General features: G+C 51.4%; 1 protein-coding gene across 1 annotated transcript in view; it reads left to right on the top strand.

Moving 5' to 3' along the window:
• CFDP1 (craniofacial development protein 1) overlaps positions 1–24,930 on the top strand; it is a 49,706-nt gene that overhangs the window by 496 nt on the left and 24,280 nt on the right. The window contains exons 3-5 of the mRNA XM_084294912.1: positions 349–559; positions 2,031–2,149; positions 15,197–15,301. Of these exons, the coding sequence (XP_084151038.1) occupies positions 349–559; positions 2,031–2,149; positions 15,197–15,301 (435 nt within the window). The remainder of the gene's footprint in view (positions 1–348; positions 560–2,030; positions 2,150–15,196; positions 15,302–24,930) is intronic.

The following is a 24,930-nucleotide window of genomic DNA, read 5'->3' as shown; positions in this document are numbered from 1 at the left end:
GCCCGTAATTAAGCAGTTTTTCATTTGGGGATCCTCAAACCACACACACAAGGCATGTTTAAGGCCTCCTCACCTGGAGGTTCCTCCACGATCCACCTGTATGCCCACACTGTATGCCCCCCTGTAAGCCCCATTCCGGGCTTCTCACCACGTTTTCCACCTAATTACTGTCGTTTCTGATCAGGGCAGGCCTGTAATTAACCAGCTCACCCCCTCCGAGGTTAGGGGAAGCCTCCCAGGGTGCTGTAGCCAGAATATGAGGCATCTGTATAGTTTCGCCCACCTAAGTTTGGGGTCTGGGGTGGTGCTGCAGGGTCTCAGCATGGTTTTTTGGGTGTCTGCTTCCAGGAAGAGGAAGAAAGGAGGCCTCGTGCTAGAGCCCGATGAGAAAGAGGAAGGAAAGGCTCAGGAAAGTGAAGAGGAGGAGGAGGACAACTTGAAGGAGGAAGAAAAAGACAGAGAAGAAGAAGAGAAAAAGAAAGAGGACGCGCTTTGGGCCAGCTTCCTTAGCGATGTGGGACAGAAGCCCAAAGCGGCGGTGGCCACGCAAGCTGACAAGGTACCGGGGCCTTCACCGAGGGGATGTGTGTGGGAAGGGCCTGAAGTTGGGAGGTGCTGGTTCTGGCTGGTGGAGGGGATGGATTTGCTCCTGCCCCATCCATCTTGTAAGTCTGGAGCCCCACCATGGGCAAAACATATGCAGCTGGTGGCCTTCCATCCAGGGAGGTCCATAGTCTGGTGGCGCTGACTTTTTGGAAATGCTTGTCAGCATCCTTGAGTGTCCCAGGGAGCCCTGGTGGCTTCCCTTCCTGGTGGTGGGATCCCCTTGTGATGCAGAAACAGCACAGTGAGGCCTGGTCCTAGTTACCTTGTGTGTACAACTCTCCCCCGTGGCTTCTTGTGCCTGTCCCGCTGCTCCAAAGCTAGGGAGACAGAGGAGAGGCACCGCTGCCCCTCTGTTGCTATGAGTGATTCCTTTTTTTTAAGGGATTGGCCAAAATAATCTTTTATAACTATAATCTTGACTCTTGAACAAGTGATGTGTGAGGAGAACAGTTCTCATTGTGTGACGCTTCTTTCTCTAACTGCTGGAAAGCTGGAGAACAGCGTAGCTGCATAAGCTGCAACTTTCAGAAGAGCCCTTCTCTCTGAAGCCTGACGCTTCTCTCCACCTCAGTTGATCCTGGTTGAGCAGCTGAGGTGGCTGTAGGTAGGCAAGAGAGAAGGAGAGAGGAAAAGTTCTCTTCTGAGCAGTTCTAGTTTTACGCGTGGATCACTAGAACACATGTGGTCATTAAAAGTTCCCCTGCAGTCTGGAATAATTTATGGAGATGCAATTCCTCTGCTCTTCTCGTGAACTTCTTAATTTGGACTTGTTTTCTGAAGCTGGCCTCAGTGTGTGGTTGATTTTGAGCACGAATTCAAGTTTTTGCATTGATTATGTGCACAGTCTGAGGATTTTCACGTATAACATTAAAAGCTCTAATTGTTACTGTGTAAATAAAGAGGCAGTGTGGACAGATAGCTTAAGAAAGCTATTTTCCTCTCAATGTTATTGACAAACGGTCTGGTATCTTCAGGGCTCTTGGTGAAGATCAGCCTTGCTTTTGCTACCGATGGATCTTGTATGTTTTTGGGCAGAACCGAATGTATTTCTGTTTAATCCACCCTGGCAGCTTTGCCGTTTGGCTGTGCTTGATTTGGGAAAACTGAATTCTTCAGAGTTGTGCTTGCTTTCTGAAGTGCAGCAATATATTCTTGTCAGTTCCTATATTTAATTACAGTTTCACTTCTCATTTTGGGTCTGTTCTAAATCTTGACTTCCAATGAGAGTTTGGGAAGGAGACGGGGAGTTTCCTTCTAGCAGCAGGGACTCTCCCTTTTTCTTGTCTGTGGGTGACGTGCTTTGACCAGCAAGACTAAACCATGGTGCTGCCTGAGGTCTGTCTTGGGTCCTCGGCCACTCGGAACAGTGACTTGGTTTGGCTGCACCAATGCATTGCTTTGCTTTCTCCTTCCTGTATTCACAGGCTGAAGAAGAGAAGAATGTGAAGAAGCTTCAGGAGAAACCAAAAGACTCCGAGAAGCCAAAAGATTCAGGAAAAGTGACAATCACCAAAGTGTTTGACTTTGCTGGTGAGGAAGTCAGGTGAGTTGGCAGCTCTGTGCAGAGCAGGTGTCGTTCTGCTGCCGGCAGGCTGGGGATGCGTGGTGTATCCTCTCCTTGTCCCTTTATGCTTTTAATCCTGAGCACAGAAGGACCTCAAGGGAAATGAGGCCAGGATTCTTCTGCCTGAGGGCTGCATCTTTAGATGTAGACCTCAGCCTTCACATTGTAGCATCAGAATATTCCTTTAAATTTGTTTAGGCCTCCTGTGTGGACAGTGTATTAAATGGTGGCACTGCCACAGAGTTAAAACAAGGAGAGAATCGAATGTGGCCACGCAGGCATGACAGCTGTGCATTTTATTCCTTCAGCCCTTTGTATTCCTTCAGTCTAGTCTGAACCCAGTGCCGAGGGCAGGATATCTGCTAGCATGTTCCCTGGCATTGTGCACAATCCAGTACAAAGATCTGCAGATAGTAAGAGGTGTTTTACTGAACTAATGGCTAACCTCTTGTCTGAAACAGCTGCAGCAAAGGTGATGGGCTAAGTGAAATCATCAATTTCACCTTTGGCTTGCAGGAGGCTGCATGGGATGAGCTGCAAAAAGGGGCAGGCAACTAAGGTGTAAAGGTTCAAGACCAAAACCATGGGGCCCTTTGAAATCTGGCTTTGTCAGATGAGAATTTCGCCTGTGTTTTGTGTGACAGCAGAGGGCAGCAGTTCCCAGCAGTAACGCCTGAGCTGCCCGGATCTGGAGGAGGAAGCTGGGAGCTGGGGCTTCCATTGCTCTTGCTTTTCATGTCGGCACTGCTGCCTGAAAAATCTGAGGGGAGCCGTGAGTCATAGCGGTGCCTTTCCCATTTCCCTGTACGATCTGGACTGTAGGAATAGCCTTTGTTCCTGATGAAATACAGAATTGTACCACTGCAGCAGATCTGCGAGAGTTATCATCCCCTTTTTGCACAGGGGAGATGAAATTTTTCCCATGGACACGTAGAAATCTGTAGCAGGATTACAGACAGACATTTGTTTCCTGATGCACGGTCCTCTCAGCAGCCAGCTCGTTGTTTGTCCCTGCTTTTTCTGAGGTGTGGAAAAAGAGTTTCAAACGCGATGTCCTCCCAGGTAAGGATGGGTGAAGCTCCAGGTTTGCAGGCTCACACAAAAGCCTGTTGGGTTATGACATCTCATCAGGTGGCACGGGGCAGAGCTGCATTCCTGGTGCTCTGGAGCCACGTGAAATCAGCCTGCAACCTTCTTTGAAGTCTGGACACGTCCAGCCATGTGTTGTAGGGGAGTGCCGAGTCCTGACACGAGCAGAAGTGCATCCCCTAGAGGAGGGGGTTGATTTACAAGAAAACTTGCCATGTAGGACTTCAGAACACGAGAAAGGAATTTTTTTTGTGCACTAACGCTTTGAAGTAGGACTGTTTAAAGTAGGGAGCTTGTGAAAATGCCTGCCTTGAAGCTTCTTGTTTACCTGGCTCTGTGAAAAGAAGCCCCGGATAATAATTGTTTACACTTAAAATCAGATATCTGAGTCATTCTGGCATTCTAAGTTTTGTGTGGTGGGTGCAGATTAGTTTTACCAGTGCTGCTCTTGCTTTTATTGTTAATTTTAGTTGGAGGCATTGGGGAAACTGTCCTCCCAAAAGTGGCTCGCCTTATGTGAACAGAACTTGGTCAGAGCTCCCAAGATGCTGACGTTGTGGTTTCAACATCGTTATCTTATCTATCATTTTTTAATAGCTGTAATAAAAAGCTTCCAAGTTAGATAAAAGCATATTTTTCAACAGCAGTTGCTTTTCTGGTATCCTTTACTCCGTATTGACTGTTTCCCTTGGGGATCTGCAAAGGAACGGATGCAGGCTTCTACTGAATTTGTTTCAAACAGGCAAAAGCTGGAGCTTGGGCAACAACGAGGCTGTAATCCTGCGAGCCACCGCTAATGTACTTCTTGTTTACAGCAGCTGTTGTATCAACAGGTCTCAGAGCCAGCAACAAAGCTGCCACGGGACCCGGAGGGCTGCTCTCTGCTGGTGCTGGAGTTGCAGCAGGCTGCTTTCTGCAGCTCTTTGATAACAGAACAATCCTGCCGTGTTCCCCCTTGATTTTTGCGGCTGCCAGATCCCATTAAAAGCTGGAGCTTTGGTGGTGTTTGCTCTGCCTCGCGTTGCGCTAGGTGGGTAGGATGTCAGGAGCTAGCCCTGCTACAGCTGCTGGTGCTTTTAGCCTGACAGGCGAGTGCCAGAGGGCTGCTTTTTCTTTCCTCTAGCAGGAGGTTGTCTTTGACCCTAATGGCTGCAAATGCTCTGAATACCAAATGCTGACTTCCTTGCCTGGGGAAGCAGCTGGTGAGTTGTTGGTTACAAAGGACAACACACGGTAGCTGTGCGCGCGCTTTTCGGGGCTGAAAGAACTGAAATGAGAGAGCGCTCTCTGTCGCTTTCCTTTCTGAATGGTTTGAGGCTACTTTGGAGCGTTGCTCTTCTGAAAGCTTGAGAAGAATTTAGATCAGTGTTTAAGCGCTGAGAGATTCAGGGCACAAATTTCCACAGTCTGCTCATTGAAGCCCTTAACAGAAGATCATTTAGCCCTGATCTCATGTTGCAGAACAATTTATTTTCCCCTGTAAGAAGATGAAAGATCTCTCTTGCATGATTGGAGTAGTAAAAGTCTCCTGAAAGAAATCTCTAGCTGCAGGGTTACACTAGAATAGTGAAAGAGCTTCCTTTCTAAGCTGTCAACACCCCTAAATATTATAGCTGCACTTAGTGGTGCCTGTTTTAATTAGTTTGTGCTTTTACCGGTTGCTAATGCTGAACTTTAGGTTCAGACTATTGTAAATCACCAAATAAAGAACTAAATTCTGTGGCTTTTAATTTTTACAAAATGCATGATTTAGTAACATCTTGCAAAACCAAAGCTCTTGAATCCTGGGACTAGAAATAGTCTTTGTAATGGATTTCTGTTGTCTCCAGTTGTGGCTTTTCTCTTTTTCGTCCCTTTCTGGTGTTACACAGCTGAGGAGCAGCAGGTGACTGTCACCCCGAGGGCTGTGACTGTGGGCAGGGGGAACTGCAAGGGTAGGTTCACCATCCGAGTGGGAGTTCAAGACATTTCTCCCTGCCAGAGGAGATTTAAGTCCTCTTGAAACTTCTGGTTTGTGAACTTCTGATGTAGGATGCATTAGTAGGGAGCCACGTCCCCGGTGCCAGGGTTTATCTGTTGCAAAATGCAATAGCTGTGCGATGAGGCTGGCTTTCTCTGGCAGTCCCAACTATTTTGGCCGTCGGGTTTCTTTAAGCCTCTGCTGAGCTCAGTGTTCTGTTCTTTTGCCCTCCTTCCATGAAAGTCACCTCTGTGTCTGTCCAGGGCTGCAGCAGGAGGTGGCTCACGTGAATGGAGCTGGCCCAGCCCCTGGGTATTCGTCACAGCCAGGGCAACAAGTTGGAAAGGAAGGACAAAGTCAGGTCATCGAATGTTAGAAAGAATGGATTTTAAGTGGAAACATCCTCCGTGTACCTTCATTTGACTTGCAGAAGTGCAAAATGAGTAATGATGTGTGGCTTAGGTGCTAATTCAGGAATGGGAGGCCTGTGCTCGAGACCCTGCTTTGTTCAGGGGTAATTGCAAGCTCCAAATAAAGAACTCAAAACTGGAAGTTTCATAATTCTGTGCGTATGTGCTTATTTTTGGGATCCAGAAGAGCTCCCAGCAGGCTCGGTGCTCAGACCTCAGCTCTCTTCCCCTCCAGTCCTTGCTGCTGGTGCTCTCTGCAAGCAGCCAACATCTCAGGTATGGCTGCTACTGGCCCCTGGAGAACTCCCAGGTCAGATTTTTGCATTAACCCTTGAGCCTTTTCTTGAGCATCGTCGCTGTGCTTGCGTGCTCTGAACCCATTTCTTTTAGCTTTCCCACGTCTGGCAGGTGTTCCTTGATGTGAGCAATTCCTGGCTTCTCACCGCCTCTGGGGCCAGAGTTGTCACGCAAGCTGTGCCTGCTGGCAGGGTGCTGGGCCTGGATCCCTGTAGAAATGTTTCAGGAAAAAGGTTTCAAAACCTCTGTCTGCAGCACAAGCTTTCTGTTGCTGTCAAGATGCTGAGGTAAGCAGGTGCAAAGATCCAACCAGAAGCTTTTTCCAAGCTGCATGTCCTTCTACTGAGCCCCCAGCGAGTGCTGAAGGCATTGTGCGTGTCCTAAACAGCAGGACACGGGGCCCTGGGCCAGAAGGTGTAGGGCCAGGGAGCTGGGGGTTGTTTTATGGACCCTGCATAACAGGTAAATGTTTGTCCAGCAACTCTTCAGGTACCTCCGTGTCTGAAGGCTGAGCAGCTGGACGAGGTTTGGCTGAGTCTGAATGAAGCTCATCTTTCCAGGTTGATCTTGGTAATCTTTATCCGCTTCTTAAATGCCTGTTCCTTGATTAATTCAGGCTGCTTCTGAAAGTATTCCTCAGTTTGCCTGATTAAAGCTTAACATTGCTTTAAAAACTCCATGCAGGAAGGGCCCACGTTCGGTGGGGTACGGTGCTCTCACTGGGACAGCTTTCAGGCTAAATTCTGTCCTGAAAATCACCAAGCATATGGCGGGGTTTTTTTCTTGCCCCAGGGGGCTGCTGATGACCCAGTTCCACGGATATTGTTTGCTTTTGGGGATTGCTTTCAAGTGGGTTTCAGCGAGGCATTTAGTCCAGAGGTACATACAAAGGAACAGAAGGCTCTGATGTGTGTTTGAAGTCCTTGAAAGCTTTACAGATAGAAAGGGAAGAAAATCCTTAGCTTTCTTACAGAACTGACTGTCTCAAAGCGCTTTTTAAGAATTGTTATTCCCCATTTAGGAATAGGAAAACTGAGGCATGCTGGAGGTGAAGATGCCCCCTGATTCCTTGGGTCTCCTGTGCCTCGTGACCTGGGCTCCCAGGGGATCCAAGCCTCCCTCACACACTGCGTGTACCAAATAGATCTGGGAAGGGCCAGGAAAAGGGCTCGTAGCCCAACAGTGGGGCTAGTGCACATTGAAGCAGAATATAGGGATCTAAAGATGTACGTAAATGTTGTTTAAATTTAAAAATGTACCAAACAGTTAAATGATTGTAGTAATTACTGGTTTTCTGTACTGGTTGAGGTTGATACTTCACTGGCCATAGTTGAAGTGTGGGATGGAAGAGAACCTGATTTTCGTTTGGTCTTGTTTGCAAATGGTTATTTTCTAGGGTGTTCCTGCAAACAAACTCACTCCTCAATTTGTGTTGCTGCTTCAGAGGTTTGCAGCTTGCTTTCAGGATTGAGGAAAAAAAAAAAAAAAAGATTATTCAGAGTAGATGGTTTGTATGATGGACCTTAAGGGCCTGAAATTGGGCTTTAAGTTGAAGTAATGAGTTTTAATGGTGAAATTCAGGACCTTTGGAGCAGTAGAAGTGAAGGTGAAGTGGTGTGGTGGTGGGCAGGTTCTTTTCTGGAGTTTCTTGGAGGCTTTTCTGTGCTGGCAAAAGCCCTTTTCCTGATAACGTGTCTCTCCTTTGTCATTGGCCATCTGAGAACAGCCCAAGATTTCACAAAGCCTTGTGTAGCCTCTTATTTCCTTCTCTGTGGCTGCTGGTCCTCTCTGCTCCTCGTGTGATCAAGGAGACCAAATGTGGTGAAGCTGGGCAACAAAGCGGGTGGGAGCCAGGCAGTTTGGGGGACTGCCTCCTGCTTTGTTGCTTTGCTTTGAAAAGGGGTAAGGGTGATAGCTTGTCTGGGTGATAGCTGGAGTGGGGACACTGCTCAGGATGGTGGAGTTAATTTATTTCAAAGGGAGGGGGGAAAAACGAGCAGGGAATTTGCTCCCCCAAGTCTCAGGATTTAGAGCTGGCACAGAATAATTGAAGAAATGTGTAATTGTCCATCTGTGTTCTTGCTCTGTGGTCTCAGCATGGCTCAGTCAGATGTGTTAGGCTAATTAGCTCTGAGAGAACATGTAACGCCGTTAACTCTCGCCTTTCCTTCTGATGCTGTTCAGGAAACTCTGCTGATGAATAGCACGGAGTTGGCAGCATGCTCGTGCTTCTTGCTGGGTGTGAACCTCGGTCATTTGCTCCGTGCTCGTGGGGTTTTGTGCAATGCTGAGTGAAAGACATTTGCTCTTAAAATCAGAAGGAAGATCAGCAGTTTGGGTGCACATCTGGGTAGTGGTGATGTAGGTGGAGGGCTGCTTGAGCTCAAGGTCCGTGTGTGTGCTTCCCAAGTGTTTTTTTGCAAAAGCCTTTGATGTGATGGTTGTACCTGTGAGTGAGAAGGTGGCTGAGAATGTGTGGTGTTTGGAAAACCCTTTTTTTTTTTTTTACAAGTGGGTAGAAAGTGAAACACAGCTTCCACCAGACGTGGTGGATGAGATTAAAAAAAAATAATAAAAAAAAAAGGAAGGCAGCAATCTGAGCTGATCAGGGCAGAGGAAGAGACCACTCCTTGTATTTTGGTGCACTTTTTGCAATGGCTCTCACTGCAGTAGCTAGGAAAAAGGGAAAACTCAGCATAATGAGTATCAGTAACTCCTTGAAAAGCCATTCCGAAGTCTCATTGTCTCGTTGAGGACCATTAGATCTGGTTTGGTCTGATGACAGGCGATGCTGTATGTCTGTAGGGTTTTATCCTCAGTCCTCTTTTGCTAAGGGCTTGTGGAGAAATGTGCTTTAACCACTTCCCAGTGACATAGCACTTCTGAGCAGTAGGCTGGGGGTGTTGCCTTGGGACCTGAAGACAGAATCAAACCACCCAGAATTAAATGGCACGTCGGTGGGATGCTGTTCAGAGGTGGAAGCCTAAAACATGAGGGTAACTTCTCTACAAACAAGCCCCGAAGTGCTGATGTTGGCAGAGCGGAGGGCAGGCAGCAGCCTCCCTGTTCCTCTCCTTACATTGTTATTTTTAGATGTCAGAGCACGCCTCGGCTATCCGTGGCTTGTATTGGCTTTTTCCAGTTCCAAAATAAGCTATTGATTTTTTTTCTTGGAAGCCAGTAAGTGAAAATATGCTACCTTGCAAAAGAGGCTTAAGAACAAAAAGGTCCTGGGGGCACGTTTTGATAACCTTTCCTCTGCGTGCATCAATTCCCTGATGCTTCAGCACTTCCTTGGGGAATCCAAATGCTGTGTAATGTGACAGGGTCCTGAGCTGAGGTCCTTCAGTGTGAGCTGGAGCTTCCCTTTGTGCTGGTTCACTCCCTAGAGGTTTGCTGCAGAAATTAAACTTCATGGACGGGGACACAAAACGCAACCAGAAATTTAAGCCAGAGCACTTGCTCCTAAAGTAAATCATGTCACAGGCTGCTTAATGTGCTTTGAGAAGGGGCATGGCCTCGTGAACAGCTCTGGTCAGGGGTTTTCATTAAGGGATGTGCAGATGGGGCTCCTGCTTAGCTGGGAAACTGAAGCACCGAGGGGCTGCGACTTGCAAAGTGTCACATAGCAGTGCCAGGCTTGTCCAGGGTGTTTTTGGCATTCAGGAGCACGCTGACTCCTGTCTTTCTCCCTTATGTTACCGTGCTTTTGAAAACCCACCAGTGACTGAGCAGGTGTCCAGCTGGAAGTCAGCTCATGCTGCTCTCGTGGCTTGGTGCTCACAAGGAAACAACTGGTGAGCGCTGGTGTTGGGTCTGTGTTTTTGCTGGCAATCAGTGCGATGGAAAAGAGGGCTCAGCTGGGATCTCCAAAGGTGGAAAGAGCCTCAAAACATCTCCAAAAAGACATCTTGACCTGCAGGCTAACTCTGCCAAGCCTGTGGGATCTGGGCACAGCACCAGGTTCTGGATGACCAGCTGCCTTCTCCCATTGCAGGTTCCTCTGAGTGTTTTCTGCCTGTGGCCTGTGTAGTTTGTGTGGAAATAGTGAGTGCCGAGCTTAAGAAAGGATTCCTCCCTTTCCCAGTGCGTAACGAAGGGGACATTGTTCCTGTACCTGGCTCTCAGACAATTTCCTGACTTTTAAGGCTGGAAACAAAAGGTGCTCAGTGACCTTTTTGGGTCACACAGCTGCTCTTTTGCTGTTGGGCAATAAGGGACTCCTTCGTCCCTCTGTTTGTGCCTTTGTTGCAGGGCCTCAGCTCCCAGCTCTTCACTGCTGGCCGTGTTTCCCTCTCCTCCACGCTGCCGACTCGTTCCTGACAGCTCCAGGCTCAGAAAGGGGCTTTTGATGTCTGCTGAGATGCTGGCAGAGCCGCCTCTGCAGCCCATGGGCTTGGGGTTTCCCCTACTGGAAAGTGCAGCTTGCCAGATGGATTTTTTTTTCTTACTCTGAGATTCTGAACCAGGAGGGTTTGTGTGTTAGCCTGAAGGGAAGGCAAAGCTGTTCCCTGCCTCGCTATCTCATTAACACGTTACAAACTGAGTCAGGCTTAGCCTGGCCTTTCCTCCACGGGGATGCTTCTGCCTCGTGGTGTGGTGGCTCCTGCTGCCATCTGTGTAACCTCTGTGTCTGTGCTCATAGCTGTAAGTGAATTTTGAGCCCTGATTCATTGAACCTACAACATTTCTTCCCCAGGCAAGAAGAGGGACCCATAACAGGGGTGCTGCAGTGCTTCGCAGGGTCTGAGGGGTTGCAGGTATCTGCCTTGCTGTCAGGGTGCTTGCTGCTCGTGGCTAACAGGGTCAGAGGCCTGTCGCACTCGCACAGAGCAGCAGCATCCATCTGTTCACCTGGACTGCTCAGCTTCGAGGTGTGCTCCCTAATTTGCAGTAACCCTCTGGGGAGGTGCAAATAAAAATGAGGGGAGGCAGCGAGCAGAGACCTGGTGCTTGTGGATGCTTAGAACCAAGGTGGGTAAAGCTCCAGGCAACAGGGAGGCAAAGACCTGTGCCCTGGCTGGGGGTGATCAACTCCTTCAGGCTTATGAGGACGTGGATTTCATAAGCACTTCAGTGCATTATTTCTGCTAAGGCACCTTTTGCTTCCACTGCTTCTCAGGTGGATGGTTTTTTGGTGCTGGGCTGACCGGGTGGGTAGCAGCACACGCCTGCTGTGAGGAACAGCACCAGGCAGGCAGCGTGGCCCTTGCCTGACTCCAGGAGAGCTCAGATCAGATTTGTTTCGTGTTAAAAACCAGCCAGCAGCTTCCACACAGATAGACAGCCCGCAGAATTAGCAGTCAGTCCAGCCTGATCTTGCCTGTTTTCCTTCAGGGAACAGGCTCCGTTTCCCAAGGAGTAGCTTCTCCCACCTGGTTTGAAGAGCAAGGTTCAGAGAATGGTTTTCTTTGTATTTTAAGAGGGAAAACTGACCTTTTACCTTGAAATTAGACAATGTGAGTGAGCGCTGGGGACCTGTTCCTTTTTGCTCTGTTTGCTTTCCATCAGGTAATCCAGCATACATTAAATACACATCCAGTGTGCAGCTGGTGTGGCCTGGAGCTCTGGTTGTGCAGAGGCTTGACTCTCTCTGGAGGTGCTGAACGCACGTGGGCTGGAGCCACCTGCACCAGACAGGTGCATCTGGCTGGGGAGAGCATCAGGCCACGGCACTGCAAGCATGGGAGGCCCCCAAAACCACCTCCAAGTGGATTTAAAGGCAGTATTCCTCTTGGCTCAGAAGGGTTCAGTGGTTTATTTTATTTTATTTATTTTTATTTTATTTTTACAATCTCCTGTAGATGAGTATTGTTTGATCCTCAAGTGATCATTCCAGAAAGCTGGAGGGCCGCTTAATGAGGCTACGCACAGATGGGGAATATTGAAAAAGGATAATTAGCCTCGTTTCCCCCCTCTCTGCCTGCGATTCCCCAGAGCTACCAGCGTGAGGATGATGTGGAAAGTTTTCTAATTGTGTCAGGTCTAAACTGGGGCAGGTTTCCCAGGTGAGGACCGAGTGTCCTGAGCACGAGGGGTAAAAAGTTGGCGTTCTCCAGAGCTTCCACTTGTGCTCGCCCATCCTCAGCACGGATTTCAGGGGAGGTGGCACCTTTGTGCTGCAGCAGTGAGGGGTCCTGGCTGTCCTCTCAGCTCCCAGTCCCAAATACCAGCCCGTGCTTTCTCAGCCTGCTGCACCCCAGGTGATTTGGTTAGAATAATGCCGTTGTATCGAGCCACCTGGGGATAGGTGCTTCATGTTCTGGAGGTCTCATTAAGCAATTTAATGCCACAGCAGAATAACGAAATCTTCACGGGGAAGTGATGAAACGAGTGGTTGTGCGTGTGAATTACAGGGTCTGCAAGTGGGCGAGGCACTAGCTCCTCGTTTTATTGCTGACAATATCCTTATTTTCATGTTTATTCCTGGATTATAACGTGTGAATGGCATCCCAGTAAACAGCCGGGCAAACAGTTATTTGTGGAGTATTTAAAAGTGAAAGGTCTTGTAATTTTCCTTAGTAATGACTGTGATTTCTTCCAGCTGGATTAACGGCTCTCACGGCTACCCCTGAGGAGCAAGAAGTGTTTTGGTTTCTGCATGGGGAGTTATTGTCTCCCCTAATAATGCAGACCAGAGGATTTTTTTCCCTCCCTGGCCTGGTATGTGAGGAAGGATGAGATGTGCATAACCTGAGCTAATACCAAGCAAAGCCCTTGAATATTCCTGCTTTTGTCATTCCTGGTGGAGCAGCAAGGGCTGCTGGCACCAGCCCAGCCCCAGCCTGCCTGGGAGCTGCTTTTGTTCGGTTTTATGAGGCAATCAGGGGGTCTTGTGATGGCGTTGCCTCCAAAGGTCAGTTTTAATGGCGTTCCTGCTGCATTCCTCTGTCCCCAGCCGGGCGGTCCTGCTGGAACAGGTTGCACACAGCTTTGCAGCTCTGTCGCTGCGACGAACAGTCTCAAAAATACACTTTGAGCAGCCACCGACAGGCCAAAAAAAGTGAACCAAGCGTTTTTTCTCTGGGTTGGAGCAGGCTGAAGGTGTCGTGATGTTAAGACAAGACCAGGGGCCCTGTGCTCAGGTCCTGCTCTGCAGCAAGCTTTGCAGAGCTGCTCTCCATCACTCACCCCAGATCCTGTGAACTATTTGCTTGCAGCTTTCTCCTGGGCTTGTGGAAGTCGAGCACACAGCACCCCAAGGAGCTGGGCTGTCACCTCCCAGCACAACACGTGCCATCGGGTGCTGCTTGTCACATCGTCTGCCTTTCCAGGTGCTGCATCCTTCATCCAACACTGCCCCAGTCCCAGCAGCTCGCAGGGTGTGCGACCTAGCCCAGGAGGCGCTGAGGCTGCACTGAGGACCTGGCAGCTCTTTGAAGGAGGCCAGCACAGGGATTTTTTTTTCCCCCAGGATGCTTTTTTGCTGTGCTGTGCCTCCCCAGCTGTGTGCCTGCTGTTCCTCCCGGTGACTCAGGGACTCAGAGCGGTGGTGGGCGGCTGACCGGGGTGGTGCGGCACGCACAAACAGGCTGCGGGGCTGTACTCAGCTCAGGGTGGGCTCCGTGGGGAATTGTGGCTGCGTGGAGATGCCGAGTTCATCCTGCTGGAGGAAATCCATGCACACAGAGCAACCTTTGGGGGTGATCGCTGCATGACGCGGCTGCTGGGGGCTGCGAGTGGGCGGTGTGTTTGGGATGGCTGGGGTGGTGACGGCACATCAGGGCTTTTGTTTCTTCCGGAACTGCTTTTCCCACCAGCTCCTTCCCGATCGGATCAGCGAGTCCTTCTGAATATTCATAACGTGGGATTTGTCTCTGTTCACACGACTGCCACCGGGCTGGAAGGTGTGTGCCCGTGCAGAGGGGGAAATGGGGTTAATCTGTTCAACACTGGCAGCACGGGGCTGAGCAGGACGTGTTCAGTGCAAGCATTAATTCTTGTCTGAACGTGCCTTCTCCATCGTGTCTGCTGTCTGGGGAGAAGGTGGAAGAACAGTTTCCCTATCAGCTTCTGCACTGATTCCCTGTCAGCAGGGGACGTGTGTGCGCTGGGTCTGTGCGAGTGGGATTTCAGGGTGCTGATGCCTCTGGGCTTAACAAATAACTCCGCTGTGCTTTCCTCCCTGCCAGCGTTTGGAGCAGCGATCCAGCTGGCTCTGCGTGTGCTGGGGTCCGGCAGGAATCCTGCAGCCAGCTCCTGCCAGGAGGGAGCTTTGGGGCCGCAGGCTCGTGTGCCATTGCCCCAGCTGCCAGCTTTGGTGCCAGACTCACTGCAGGAGCTGCTTCAGTGGGTAGCAGGCAGCAGCTCTTGGCCTGAATTTTAACAGGGCAGATCCTGCGACCGGTGAGGCTTTCAGGAAAGGGGCCTGATGCTGGGCTGACCAAGCCGTGAGTCAGGCTGCCTCCTTCAGGTCTTTATTCTCTGCAGATCGAGGCCCAGGGCTTATGGATTTGTTATTGAAGGGAGCAAAATTGTTAGCTTGGCAAACCAGGGTAACCTCATTCAGAGCCACTGAAAGCGTGCTAAGCGTGTTGCTGGAGGCAGGGCAGTGCGAATGAGGGGGCTAAAGTAGCTGGGGTTTCCAACAATTAATTATTGAGTGGTTTTCTGGAGATTCTTTCTCGTGATCATAATTCATTCCCTATTGTAGATGCCGTATAGATCTACAATTTTTTTTTTTGAAGTTCAGTATTTTACACCCCGAGGGCCTCAGACAAAAACAAACTGGGAAATGAGAGCACGTTTCAGCATCCTGCCTCGTCAGAGCTTTCTCTCTCCTTTCCCACCCCTGCACCAGGCTCCTGCTCCGGCGTGGGTTGCAGATGTGGCCAACCCCCCCGTGCCGTGGGTGGCAGAACAGCTGTCACAGAAGGGCTGCCTCACTGCCCAACAAATGAGGACATCAAGAGCCCAATTAAGAGGCTGGAGTTGCCCCCCGGTGACCCGAGCAGAGCATTCAGTGCTTTGGAGTGAGGCTGGCCTGTTTGGATGAATAAGCGCTCCTGTTCGTGCAGAAAAAATCCTTCCCCCAGCTCTACTTAGCTGCTCCTTTCCTTTTTTCTTCTGTGAGTGCAGAGGGGCTGTAATTGCAATGAAATCTCAACAAGGTGGAAGTTGAGCTTGCAGCTGACGGAGGTGATCTTGGTGCAGGTGGTGTGCTCAGCAGCCCGGCTCTTGGACTTGTTTTCTGTTTCCTTGCTGGATCTTTGCTTTTGCTGTTGTCAGTTTGGCTCTTCCTTACTCTGGTTTGTCTGTTTCCTCCAACAGAGTGACTAAAGAAGTGGACGCAACCTCAAAAGAAGCAAAATCTTTTCTGAAGCAGCAGGAGAAGCGGCAGTCGTCGGCTCCAGCTTCCCTCCCAACAGTCTCTGGGTGAGTTTGTGGCTTCTCTGCCCAGTATGGACCTTTAGCAAGAGATGTGGCACTCCAGTCAGCACTGCAGGCTCTGCCCTGTGATATTTTAAGCTATTGGATGTTTGTTTCCTGCGGGATTTCAGTGGGAGCAGAACTGAGCCTGGAAGGGGTGATGATCTGTGGGGAGGGAGGCGCGCTGTGAGTCCCAGTGACTCACTTCATAGGTGCAGACTTGAATTTCTCAATCCTCATAAATCCTTCATCCCAGTAAGGAAATGTTGTTTTCAGTGTCTTGAGCGGCGTGATGGAACTGGAGGTAGCCCAGGAACATGCCTGAGGTTGCCTGCAGTTCCTTTGAAAGGTGCTTCCGTGGACCATAAAAAGCCACAACGGGCTGGGCTGTGACTTACAAACTTTGGGGGAGTGAATGAGACATGTTTCTGCCTCTCCGATGTTCTCCAGTGCCATTACAGCATGGATTTGATGCTGTTTGTTCGAGCTCTGGCACATAATTAAGAGATTATGATGCTGCTTGTCAGAGATACAAAGGGGTCAGGTCTGGGCCTCTGACGTGTCACTGTGCTTCGTGGTGAGCTTGGGAGATCGCGAGCTTCTCGGCAGCGGGGGAGCTGCCTCTCTCCCAACAATGATTTTTATTAAGTCAGCCATCTGCGTTTAGAGCTGAAAGACATAAGCTGGGTACGGGCTGGTCACGCAGACACAAGGCCCTTCAAATACCTACATTGTCCTTCCCATCTGCTGCAGAGCCATTCCCCGGCGTGATTTCAGGCTGCCTTTCCCCGAGATAGGGCCTGATTCAGTCCCTGCAGCTGGATTGTCACTCGTGCCTCCAGCTCGTAGCTACATCAGGGTGGCAAGAGCACAGCGTGCGGCGTGTGCGTGACTTAGCAGCTGCTGTTCCTGCGATGAATGAACAAACAGATGAGTGTAGCTTGGCTCCTGCTCTCCGTGCCACACGACGGTTTGTCCCTGCAGAGCTGGCTGGTTTTAACGTAAGTGGCGTGGTGGCGTTGTGCTGGAGAGCCTTGCTTTGGGCTGGATCAGTGTTCCTGCTTCGTTTTGGCCAGCCACAGAGGGGGTGCAGGTGGCAGCTCTGTACCCTGCTGGCACTCGGGTCTCTCCAAACCCCTCTCAGTCCCCCTGGCGATCTCCCCGCTGCTCTGAGTGCAGGCAGGTTTGGTGGCTCACTCAGAGAGCCCTTGTTAGCCTTAATTAGGTTGTCATTCAGCTTGCCAGCGCCTGATGTCACCGTGACTGTCGCTTGCCCAGAATATGAGGCTGCCTGGCTTGCTGAGGGCTGTGGATTTCGCCTTCCTTCGGAGCAGCCAGCCCTGCTGCTGAATATGCTGGAGGTGGTGTGGTGACGCTACGGCAGAGGCGTCACCTCGGTGTGAGGAGCCCAGCAGTGCTCTAGAAGGTACAGCAGGTGATTCTGGGGCAGCCTGGCAGCGTGTGCCCTCCGTCTGGAAGCTTTCCACCTTCAAATAGTACCTGAGGGACGTCTCTGAGCCTGCCAGAAAACATGATGCTTCCAGCTGGGAAGCTAACCGGGGTATTTTCAGGTGAGAAAACTATTGCCAGGCTTGCGGTGCTTTTTAAAACCAACTGCAGGTCCCTTATGCTAAGAAAATGCCACAGGTTTGAGGTGCTGAGCTATTGTCCAAGCCCTGACTTTGCTCCCCTTGGAGCTGCAAGGCCTGGTGGGGGGAAGGACGGAGCCCAGCGTGTCCTGCTGGTTTTTTACTGGTGTCCTTTGGCTACGTGCAGTACAGACGTGGGAGGATGGATGTGTTTCTCTCTTGTGCATAGAGATGGAGTCCCCGTCAGGGTCAGCATCACCAGCAGGCACCGCAATGCACATAATCAGGGATCCTGCATGTGCCTGTGGACATCCACAGTTCAGGGAGCCGGTGTCAGCCTCCAGGAGCTTTGTGTCAGCTGTAATAAAACAAAAAAAGTAAATAAACCTCGTCCTGCATACAGGGGGTTGAGCAGCTCGGAGCTGCTTCCCCATCTGCCTTTTCCTCCTGTACCTTGCAAGCAGCTTGCATTATTTCTGGGTGCACCCAGCCTGCCCCATGTTTATTGAATTTCCTTTCTCTAAACAGGCAGAAGCAATCCAGGAAAGCGGCGGTCACCGAGCTAAACATCCGGCACTGCATCCCCGCGCTGCAAACCCTCGCAGCTCACTGGTGCGGGGCTGGGATGTTTGGGGCTGAAAGTGCATTTCCTCAATGTGCTGAATGGCCCCACCGGATGCGCTATAAAAAGCCGGCTCGTAAGGGACGTGGGGGTGGCTGGAGGGGACCAAGTGAAACACTTGGCTGTAATTAAAGCCAGGCATACGAAACATCCCACCCAGTTCTCGCAGCAGGCTTTGCTGGAGAGGTCAGAAGCCCTCGGTTCCCAGGGCCCTGGTGGTTTCCCAGCCTCCTGACGATTCCCATCGTGTCCTCTTATGGCACCAAGCTCTCGGAACACTGTGGCAGCTGGCCTGGTGTTCACAAACCTTGCCTGTGTGTGTGTGTGTCTTAGGGTCTGTTTCCCATCCTTGTCACCACTCCTGAGCATTTTGGAGGCAGCGAGAGCAGCTCCTGGCCATCAGCGTGTGACCCAACAGCTCGATGGGCAGCCCTGGTGCTCTGAGAGCTGCTTCCTGCTGCTAGTAAACCTGCTTTGCAACACCCTGCTATAGCTCAAGTAAATGAGAGCCTCCACGTAGCTTAACTGCAAAATGGCTGTGTGCATGTACGTGTGTGTGTGACACTGGGAGGAGGGTGAGCGAGGCTGGGAGGCACCCATGGAGGTTTGGGTCCTCCTGCTCAGTCCTCACTGCTTTTTGAAGCACAGCGACCTCACCTAGGGAATGGGGGTTCTGTGCAATCACGAAAATGTGCGAGATGAAAGGAAAAAAGTGCTGCTGGGGGATCTTACTTGAGATCCCCCTCTAGGCAGCTGTTTCTACGTGGCCTGAACGGGAGCCAGGATGAAAAAGGGAGGTTTAGCACTGGCTTTGTTCTCGCGTTCGCTCATTACCGAAACCGCTTGTAATTAAACGTGGACTTGCTCGCTCAGCCCAGCTGTTGCTTCTCTGTCTGATCCTGCCTGGAATTACAGCGGTGGATGCGTGACCTCCTGGGCCTCTTCACGCCTTCCTTGCAGCCTGGTAGAAACGCAGGGTGAAATCTGACTGAAGTGAGCAGCGCTGCTCCCACGGCTTTCGGTAGGTTTGGTGCTTGGTCCGTGAGGGTTTTGACCTCAGTGCAAGAGCTGGCAGCAGGAGCAGTGCACAAGAGCTCTGCCCCAGAGACAAATGCTTGCCCTGAGCAAAGAGAGCAAGATAACCTCCAGCCTCTTCACCGTGAGTGCTTTTTTTTTTTTTTTTTCTAATCTCCAACAGGGCAGCTCACGTAGGCTGGCCGTTAAATGATGTGCAAAGCTTCAGGGCTTTGCTTTTGGAAGTCATTTACTGTGCGGCGTGCTACTGTTGGAGCAGGGGGATTTCGGCAGGAAGACATCTGTGCGTGGCTCCTCTCCCAGCTCGTGTGCGGGAGGAGAAGTGGTGGCAGTCCTGGTGGGAGGAGACGGATGGGTCAGCTCCTTGCGCTGTCCTTGGAGGACCTTGAGCCTGTTTGCAGCATCTGACTCCTTAATGTAATTTGGAAGCTACGCTTCCCCTCGAGCCTGGCTGCTTCTAGAGGCTGCTTTGCATCCGAAGCTTTTCTTGCAAAAGATACTCCTGCTGCATGACCTGGCTGGAGCTAACTGGGTCCCTTTGCTGTGTCTAACACCAGTTCCTTGGGATCTGAAACGGGCACTGGTGAGGCAGGCACAGGCTCTTCGGGTTCTCCGAACCTCAGGTGATCTTGAGCCAGTGCTGCAGCACTCGTGCCTCCGGGGAGCAGCTTCATTTCACAGCAGCCCCTGAGGCCTTTTTCCTTCAGAAAGCAGGAATTTGCATTCCAATTCCAGCTCAGCACCAACTGGTTATTTAGCAAAAACTTGCACGTTTTACATGTAGGGGCTGAACGGGGATGCAAATAAAGCAAATAATCACGACCTTCTGGGTAGCTGGAGGTGTTGTATTTTTTTAAATAGTCACTGGAGCAGCTGAATGGCTCTGTTCTTGGTAGGGATTTCAGTCATCAGCTTCCTCGTGCGCTTCCCTTGCTGTGCTCCAGAGAGTGCTGTTCTCTCAGACCGAGAAGTCCCAGCCCCTTGCACTGCAGCCAAACGTCTGGACGTGAGTAGTACACGGCATATTTCTCAGTGCACAACAGGATGAACCAGCCAGGGGCAATATTCGTGTGCCCTAGAGCTAGTTCCACTTATTTCCTATTCATATACTTTGGTTGTCAAAGATTAAATGTGGCAGTGGCTGCTCCAAGTGAACAATTTCTCTTTAGGTCTTAAATCCTTTTTTTTTTTTTTTTTGGTTTGATTTAATTATTCCTTGTTAGTGTCTGTCCACTGGTTCATGCAAATCCACTCGGAATCAATGCGGTAATGAGGCTGTGTGCTTTTTTGGAGTACTTTGCCCTATTTGCAAGGTGGACTGGGATTAATTACCCCGTGGGGATCAGCGTGGCAAGGTGCTTGCGTGTGCAGGGAAAGGGAAGCTTGGAAATTTGGAAAACGATGGCTGGGTCGGTGTGGAAGAGAAGGGTCCTCCTCCTCTTCCTCCTCCTCCTCCACAAACCCACGCCGATTGCCACACGCCTGTGCGTTAGGATTGCCACACGCCCTCACCCTCTGGGATCTCGTGGAGCCAGTCCCGTACCCGATGTCCCAGACCGAAAGCGAAACGTGCGCCACACATCCTCCTCGCAAATAGTTTCCCAGGAGCAGTCTGTGCTCGTTCTCAGGCAGAGTGAGTCAACGCTGTCTGCCCCGGCCTCTGGTTTGCAGCAGAAATGAATGAGATCTCTAGCTCCAGCCCCTGCTGTCCTGCAGCCTTGATACGCCAGCACGTGTGTGGATGGTTTTGCTCGGGGCGATGGCATCGTGTTGGAAAAAAGTCCAGTGGTGCCCGTACGGCTCCGTGCCGTGCTTCAGTCCTCAGTCTTGATGTGGCTGAGCCGAATCCCCGGGCTGGACTAACTGGGATCAGCTGTTTCTTTTTTTTTTTTTTCCAGCCTTGCTGGAGGTTCAGCAGAAAGGAATGTCAGCTATTTGAGGACTTAGACTCCCTAAAGCATCTGTCTTATAAAATACAAACAACCCCCCACCAGAGCGGGGCCTTTGATAGTTTCCCCAATGAAAGTCGTGGGGCCGTTTTCCCTTAGGGCAGCGCAGGTTTTTATGAGGCTTATTTTCATTTGCTTTCATCTCTTAGATCACGAGCGTTTTCTCCTTCTCCCTCTGTGAAAATGATTGAGGAAATTAACTGCTAATGGGGAACGAAGCCAGCTGTATTTGTATTCCAGGCCCCTCGCAAGGTTACGGAGGGAAGCCCCCACACCTTCCCCTGTTAGCCGCGGTCTGGCTGCAATGAGGTGAGAGGGGAAGCCTTTTTCTTAAGGTTAAAGCTTGGGACTGGAGGTGGATCCTGTTCCCAGCTGTGCCATGGCTTGGGGGGGAGCCTACCAAGCAGATTGTTTCCACTCCTGCCTTCTTTTGCTTTTATCGTGCCTCCTTGCGCATTAACCGAGCTGCACCACGTCCCTCCGGCAGCTCCCCCGTAGCAGATGCTTGTGTTGGTTACATCAGCTTGCTTTCCCACACTCCCTTTCCTCGCTTTTTCCCATGTCAACAAAAAAAAAAGTGCAGCTGAGCCGTTCTTCATTAAAAAGGAGCCAGCTAAGTTGGGCTGGAGGGGGGCAGTCGGTGGCAGGGAGCACCCTGCTTTCGGGCAGTGCTGCTGGTGGCTTCATTCATGGAAAATCCCATACTGGTGGCTCCATTCATGGAAAAATCAGCAGAGCAATATTTTCCAGCGGGTTTGTTAGCCAAAACTTTGATCTGCTGCTGGGTTGTCAGCCTCGTGCAGGGCTAGGCTTAGAAAACAGGCAAGCCCAGGCTGGCTCGCTGGGGATCAAGACGTGAAGTCGAGCAATTAGGATTAAATGGGAAAGTTACCGACTCAAAATGCTGGCTCTGGGCCTTAAAGGAGGTGTTGGTGTGAATGTGAGCTCTCGAAGGGAGCGATAACCCCTCCGGTTGGCAGCACTCCCTGCAACTGTTCCTCTGTTTCCAGAGCGGTCCCTGAGCGAGCGTGGCCGTGCCAGCCGGGGGGGTTCCTCCTCCTGGTTCTGGTTTGGGGGCTGGCTTGCACTTCAGCTTTTGCAGTCCTGGTGAGGTGAGGAAGCTCCCAGATTTTCACTCCCCTCATTCCTGTCTTGCAACCCGGAGCCTCGAGGATCTGGTGCATGGGCTGAGCAGAAAGGGCACCTTGAACAAGCTGCAGGCTGTCTGGGGCTCTCCGGAGTGCTCTAATCCGCTCTGCCAAGCCGTGGAGTGCTTCATTTCCCTATCTGCGGAGTTTCAAAGCCTTCCCGGTGTGTTGGGCTGCTGCCCGGTCGGCTTTGCCCCAGAGCCCTCGGCACTGCGCTCTGCGGAGCGAGCACGGTCCTGGGGGCACTGAGGAACCCCTGCCTGGGTCAATAACAGGACTGTGCTCTCTCCAGGTGCCCAAGGGCGCTGGTTCTCCCCAAGGCAGGGAGCTGAGGAACCTGATTTATTTAATGCCTGCTGGAGACCACTCATTTTTCTAGGAATCCCGAAGAAAGACGCATTTTGTGCCCTCTCTTTTTGGTCTTTTCGTAGCATCTCCCACCGGTTATCAGCAAAGGTAGATAAAGGGCTCTTTGACCTGCTCCCAGCAGCAGCTTTGATGCCCTTTTGGGAGCTGCACTCCAGTGCTGTTGCTGTAAGCCCCCAGGCAGCCGGTGGACAATGCAGACGTCTGTTCATCGCCAACCCGCCCGGGCTGAGAACAATGATGGTATTTCTTGAAGTAACAAGTCCTGGGCATGTGCAGTGTTGGGCTGTAGCACGATTTTATTTTTTTTTTTTCTTTAAGCTGCAGGGAGGCTCGAGAGCAGCAGGCTGGGTTGAAACAACCCCGAATGCAAGCGTAGGAGAAACTTCCACCTTCCTGACGGCTGGAAAACCCAGGGAGAAAGCAAATGGCTGGTGTTCAGGTGCTGCCTGTTGTGCCTTGGGGCTGAGTAAGCCCACGGCGTGCGTCACCGTTGACAGGTGGGTGGGCTGCCTGCTCACCAGCAGGGAGGGGGTTAAAGCCAACCCGCAGCAGGAGCTGGCTGATTGCAGCTCGTGGCTGTCCTAAAGCCGGTGGGAATTCAGCCCAAGGCTTCGTCTCCCCCTGCCCCCCTTCCTGCTGCTGGAGGCAGGCAAACCCTCCTGGCTCCCCGGGAGCTGCCGCGGCCAGCACGGCGAAGCGTTGTGGAAAAGGAGAGGCGTAAGCGAATGCAAGCTGAGATTTATTAAACTTTCTTGGGAGAGCACCGAAAGAGTCATTTTTTTTCTTTTCTGGCGTGGCCGTGCCGTTTCCTTCCAGGACGGCTGCTACGCAGCGTGCCTGCCTCTTCAGCTGTGACCTGCAGATTGCTCCTCGCAGGAAGCCTGGCGAAGCAGCTGGTGTGCACGATAGCCCTGACTCCCCCGGGACGGATACGCGGGGACGTCCTTGGCTTGGCCATGCCCTCCGGATGACGCACGGCAAGTTGCTTAGGCCAGAACCCACAGAGGTGTTTAGGCTCTTAGTCTTGCCCCTCACTTAAATCCAAGGAGGTTTCAGGTGCTTTTTTTGTGTATTTTGCCCCCGGATTTGTGACATTTAAAGTGCTGCCGTGCCAATACACGTGTGAATTCCCAGAGGTGGAGGCTCCTTTGTGCAGCACCTGGCACGCTGCTCCGCACCAGGCCACAACGGCTCCTGCAGCATCCACCCCGCTGCCAGGGCCTCCGTCCTGCCCTGTAGCACACATTTTGCATTAGAGAAGTGCTGAACAGTGCAGGGCCTCTTGTGCAGCGTTCGCTTTAAGCTCGGCACCGTCGTGGTGTTTTTCCTAATGTGTAAAATCCCTTCTCCCTCCCTGCTGTTTGCAATAACCCTTTGGAAAGCTGGACTGGCTCTCTGCTGGCTCTCCGCTTCCTCCCCGCTCACACACGCGCGCTGGAGAGCCTCGCCAGCACTGTTTGGCTGTTTGCGTTGTGGGGGATTTTTTTTTTTTTTCCCTACTTTCCCAAGTCAAAGGAGAGCGTGTAGCCTTTGTTTTGGAAACAAAACAACTTGCAGAGAATTACATGGCCTCTGCAAAGGGATCAGTGCGAGACAGGTCGTGTGCTTTGGGCTGGCTATGAAGACTCTACGTGATAGCTGTCTCCTTCCTTGCTGCAGGGTTTTGTGACCGTTGTGTTTTAGCAGGAGCTCTTACAACCAAACAAACAGAAGTGCTGTGACTGCAGGGCAAGGTATGACCCCCTCAGTCAGCTTCCATTCCTTCCTGCTCTGCGTTGTGCCAGCTGTCCGTGCTGCGTGGTCCTCGGCTGCTGAAGTCACCTGAAATGAACGTCCAGTCTGATGCCCGTAAGCAAATACACCAGTGTCCTCTCTGGCCGTGGGATTTCTGGCCGTTCTCCTCCTTTAGGAGGCGGTGAGATCATGCTGGCAGGACCCAGAACGTAAATCCATGTGGGCTCTGCCCCAGGCTGGGAAAAACCTGGAGCGCGGCGGCATCCCGGGGCTGCAAACCCCGGCAGAAGTTGGCACATCCCCGGCACGCGCTCGTCTTTGTGCCAGAGCTGCTGCTTTGTCTGCTGCGGGATGCGCCGGGGAGGGGCTGGATATCAGCCACTGCCGCTATAAGCCTCAAGTCTTTGCATCAAACTTACAAACAAAGCATCCTGGGGTGGTCCTGGAAACTCCCAAGTAATGCTCCATGCAGGATTCCCAAAGCAAAGCTTTCAGTCCTTCTTGCTCTGCTTTTCCTCCCCGTTCTGCACCTCCTGTGCTGCGGGCAAGCCCCAGGGGCTCAGCCCTGGCAGCGTGAGCCCTGTCGACTTCCAGCAGTCAGATTCCCAGGCAGACACCAAGGTTTGAGGGTGCTGTAGGTTACAGCTACGTGGAGTACACAGGAAAATCTGCATGTTGTGAAGGGTTTTTATTGTCTGTGCTGTAAGAAGAGGAAGATCTGAGCCCCTCGTGCCGCTGGAAGCCCCAGGAGCTCAGGAGCTGGGGACTTGGTGGGCTCCATCCTAACCCCTGTGTCAGGATGGGGCCTGAATCAGCTCGTTTATTTCTTAGCCAGTACAAGTGCAGGGTCCCAAGTCATTCAAGAAGGTTATTTGGAGGCAGCTCCCTGCCTGGAACAAGAGGAGGGCTTTGAGCGCGGTCCAGTCCCATCCACGCTGGCAGACTAAACCATCACAGACTTCTTTAGCCTGAAGCAGCTTTGGACAGCGTGCACGGGACCACGGCGCCTTTACGAGCCCACCCTGGCTCCTTCTGCTGATCTGCGTTGAGGAGCAATGAGAAAAACACAAATCCCTGGAAAACACAACCCCCCGGCACCCTTTCTTTGCCTGTGCTTTGCAGGAGGCACTCCAGCACCATTCTCTTCAGCAACCGAGCCGAAATAGCGGGTTTGGGGTGTTTGCTGGTG

This window comes from Netta rufina (assembly GCF_964035555.1).
Source record: "Netta rufina genome assembly, chromosome: 13".
Lineage (NCBI taxonomy): Eukaryota > Metazoa > Chordata > Aves > Anseriformes > Anatidae > Netta > Netta rufina.
Note: the sequence above shows the minus strand (reverse complement) of the source record. Positions and strands in the feature narration are given on the sequence as shown.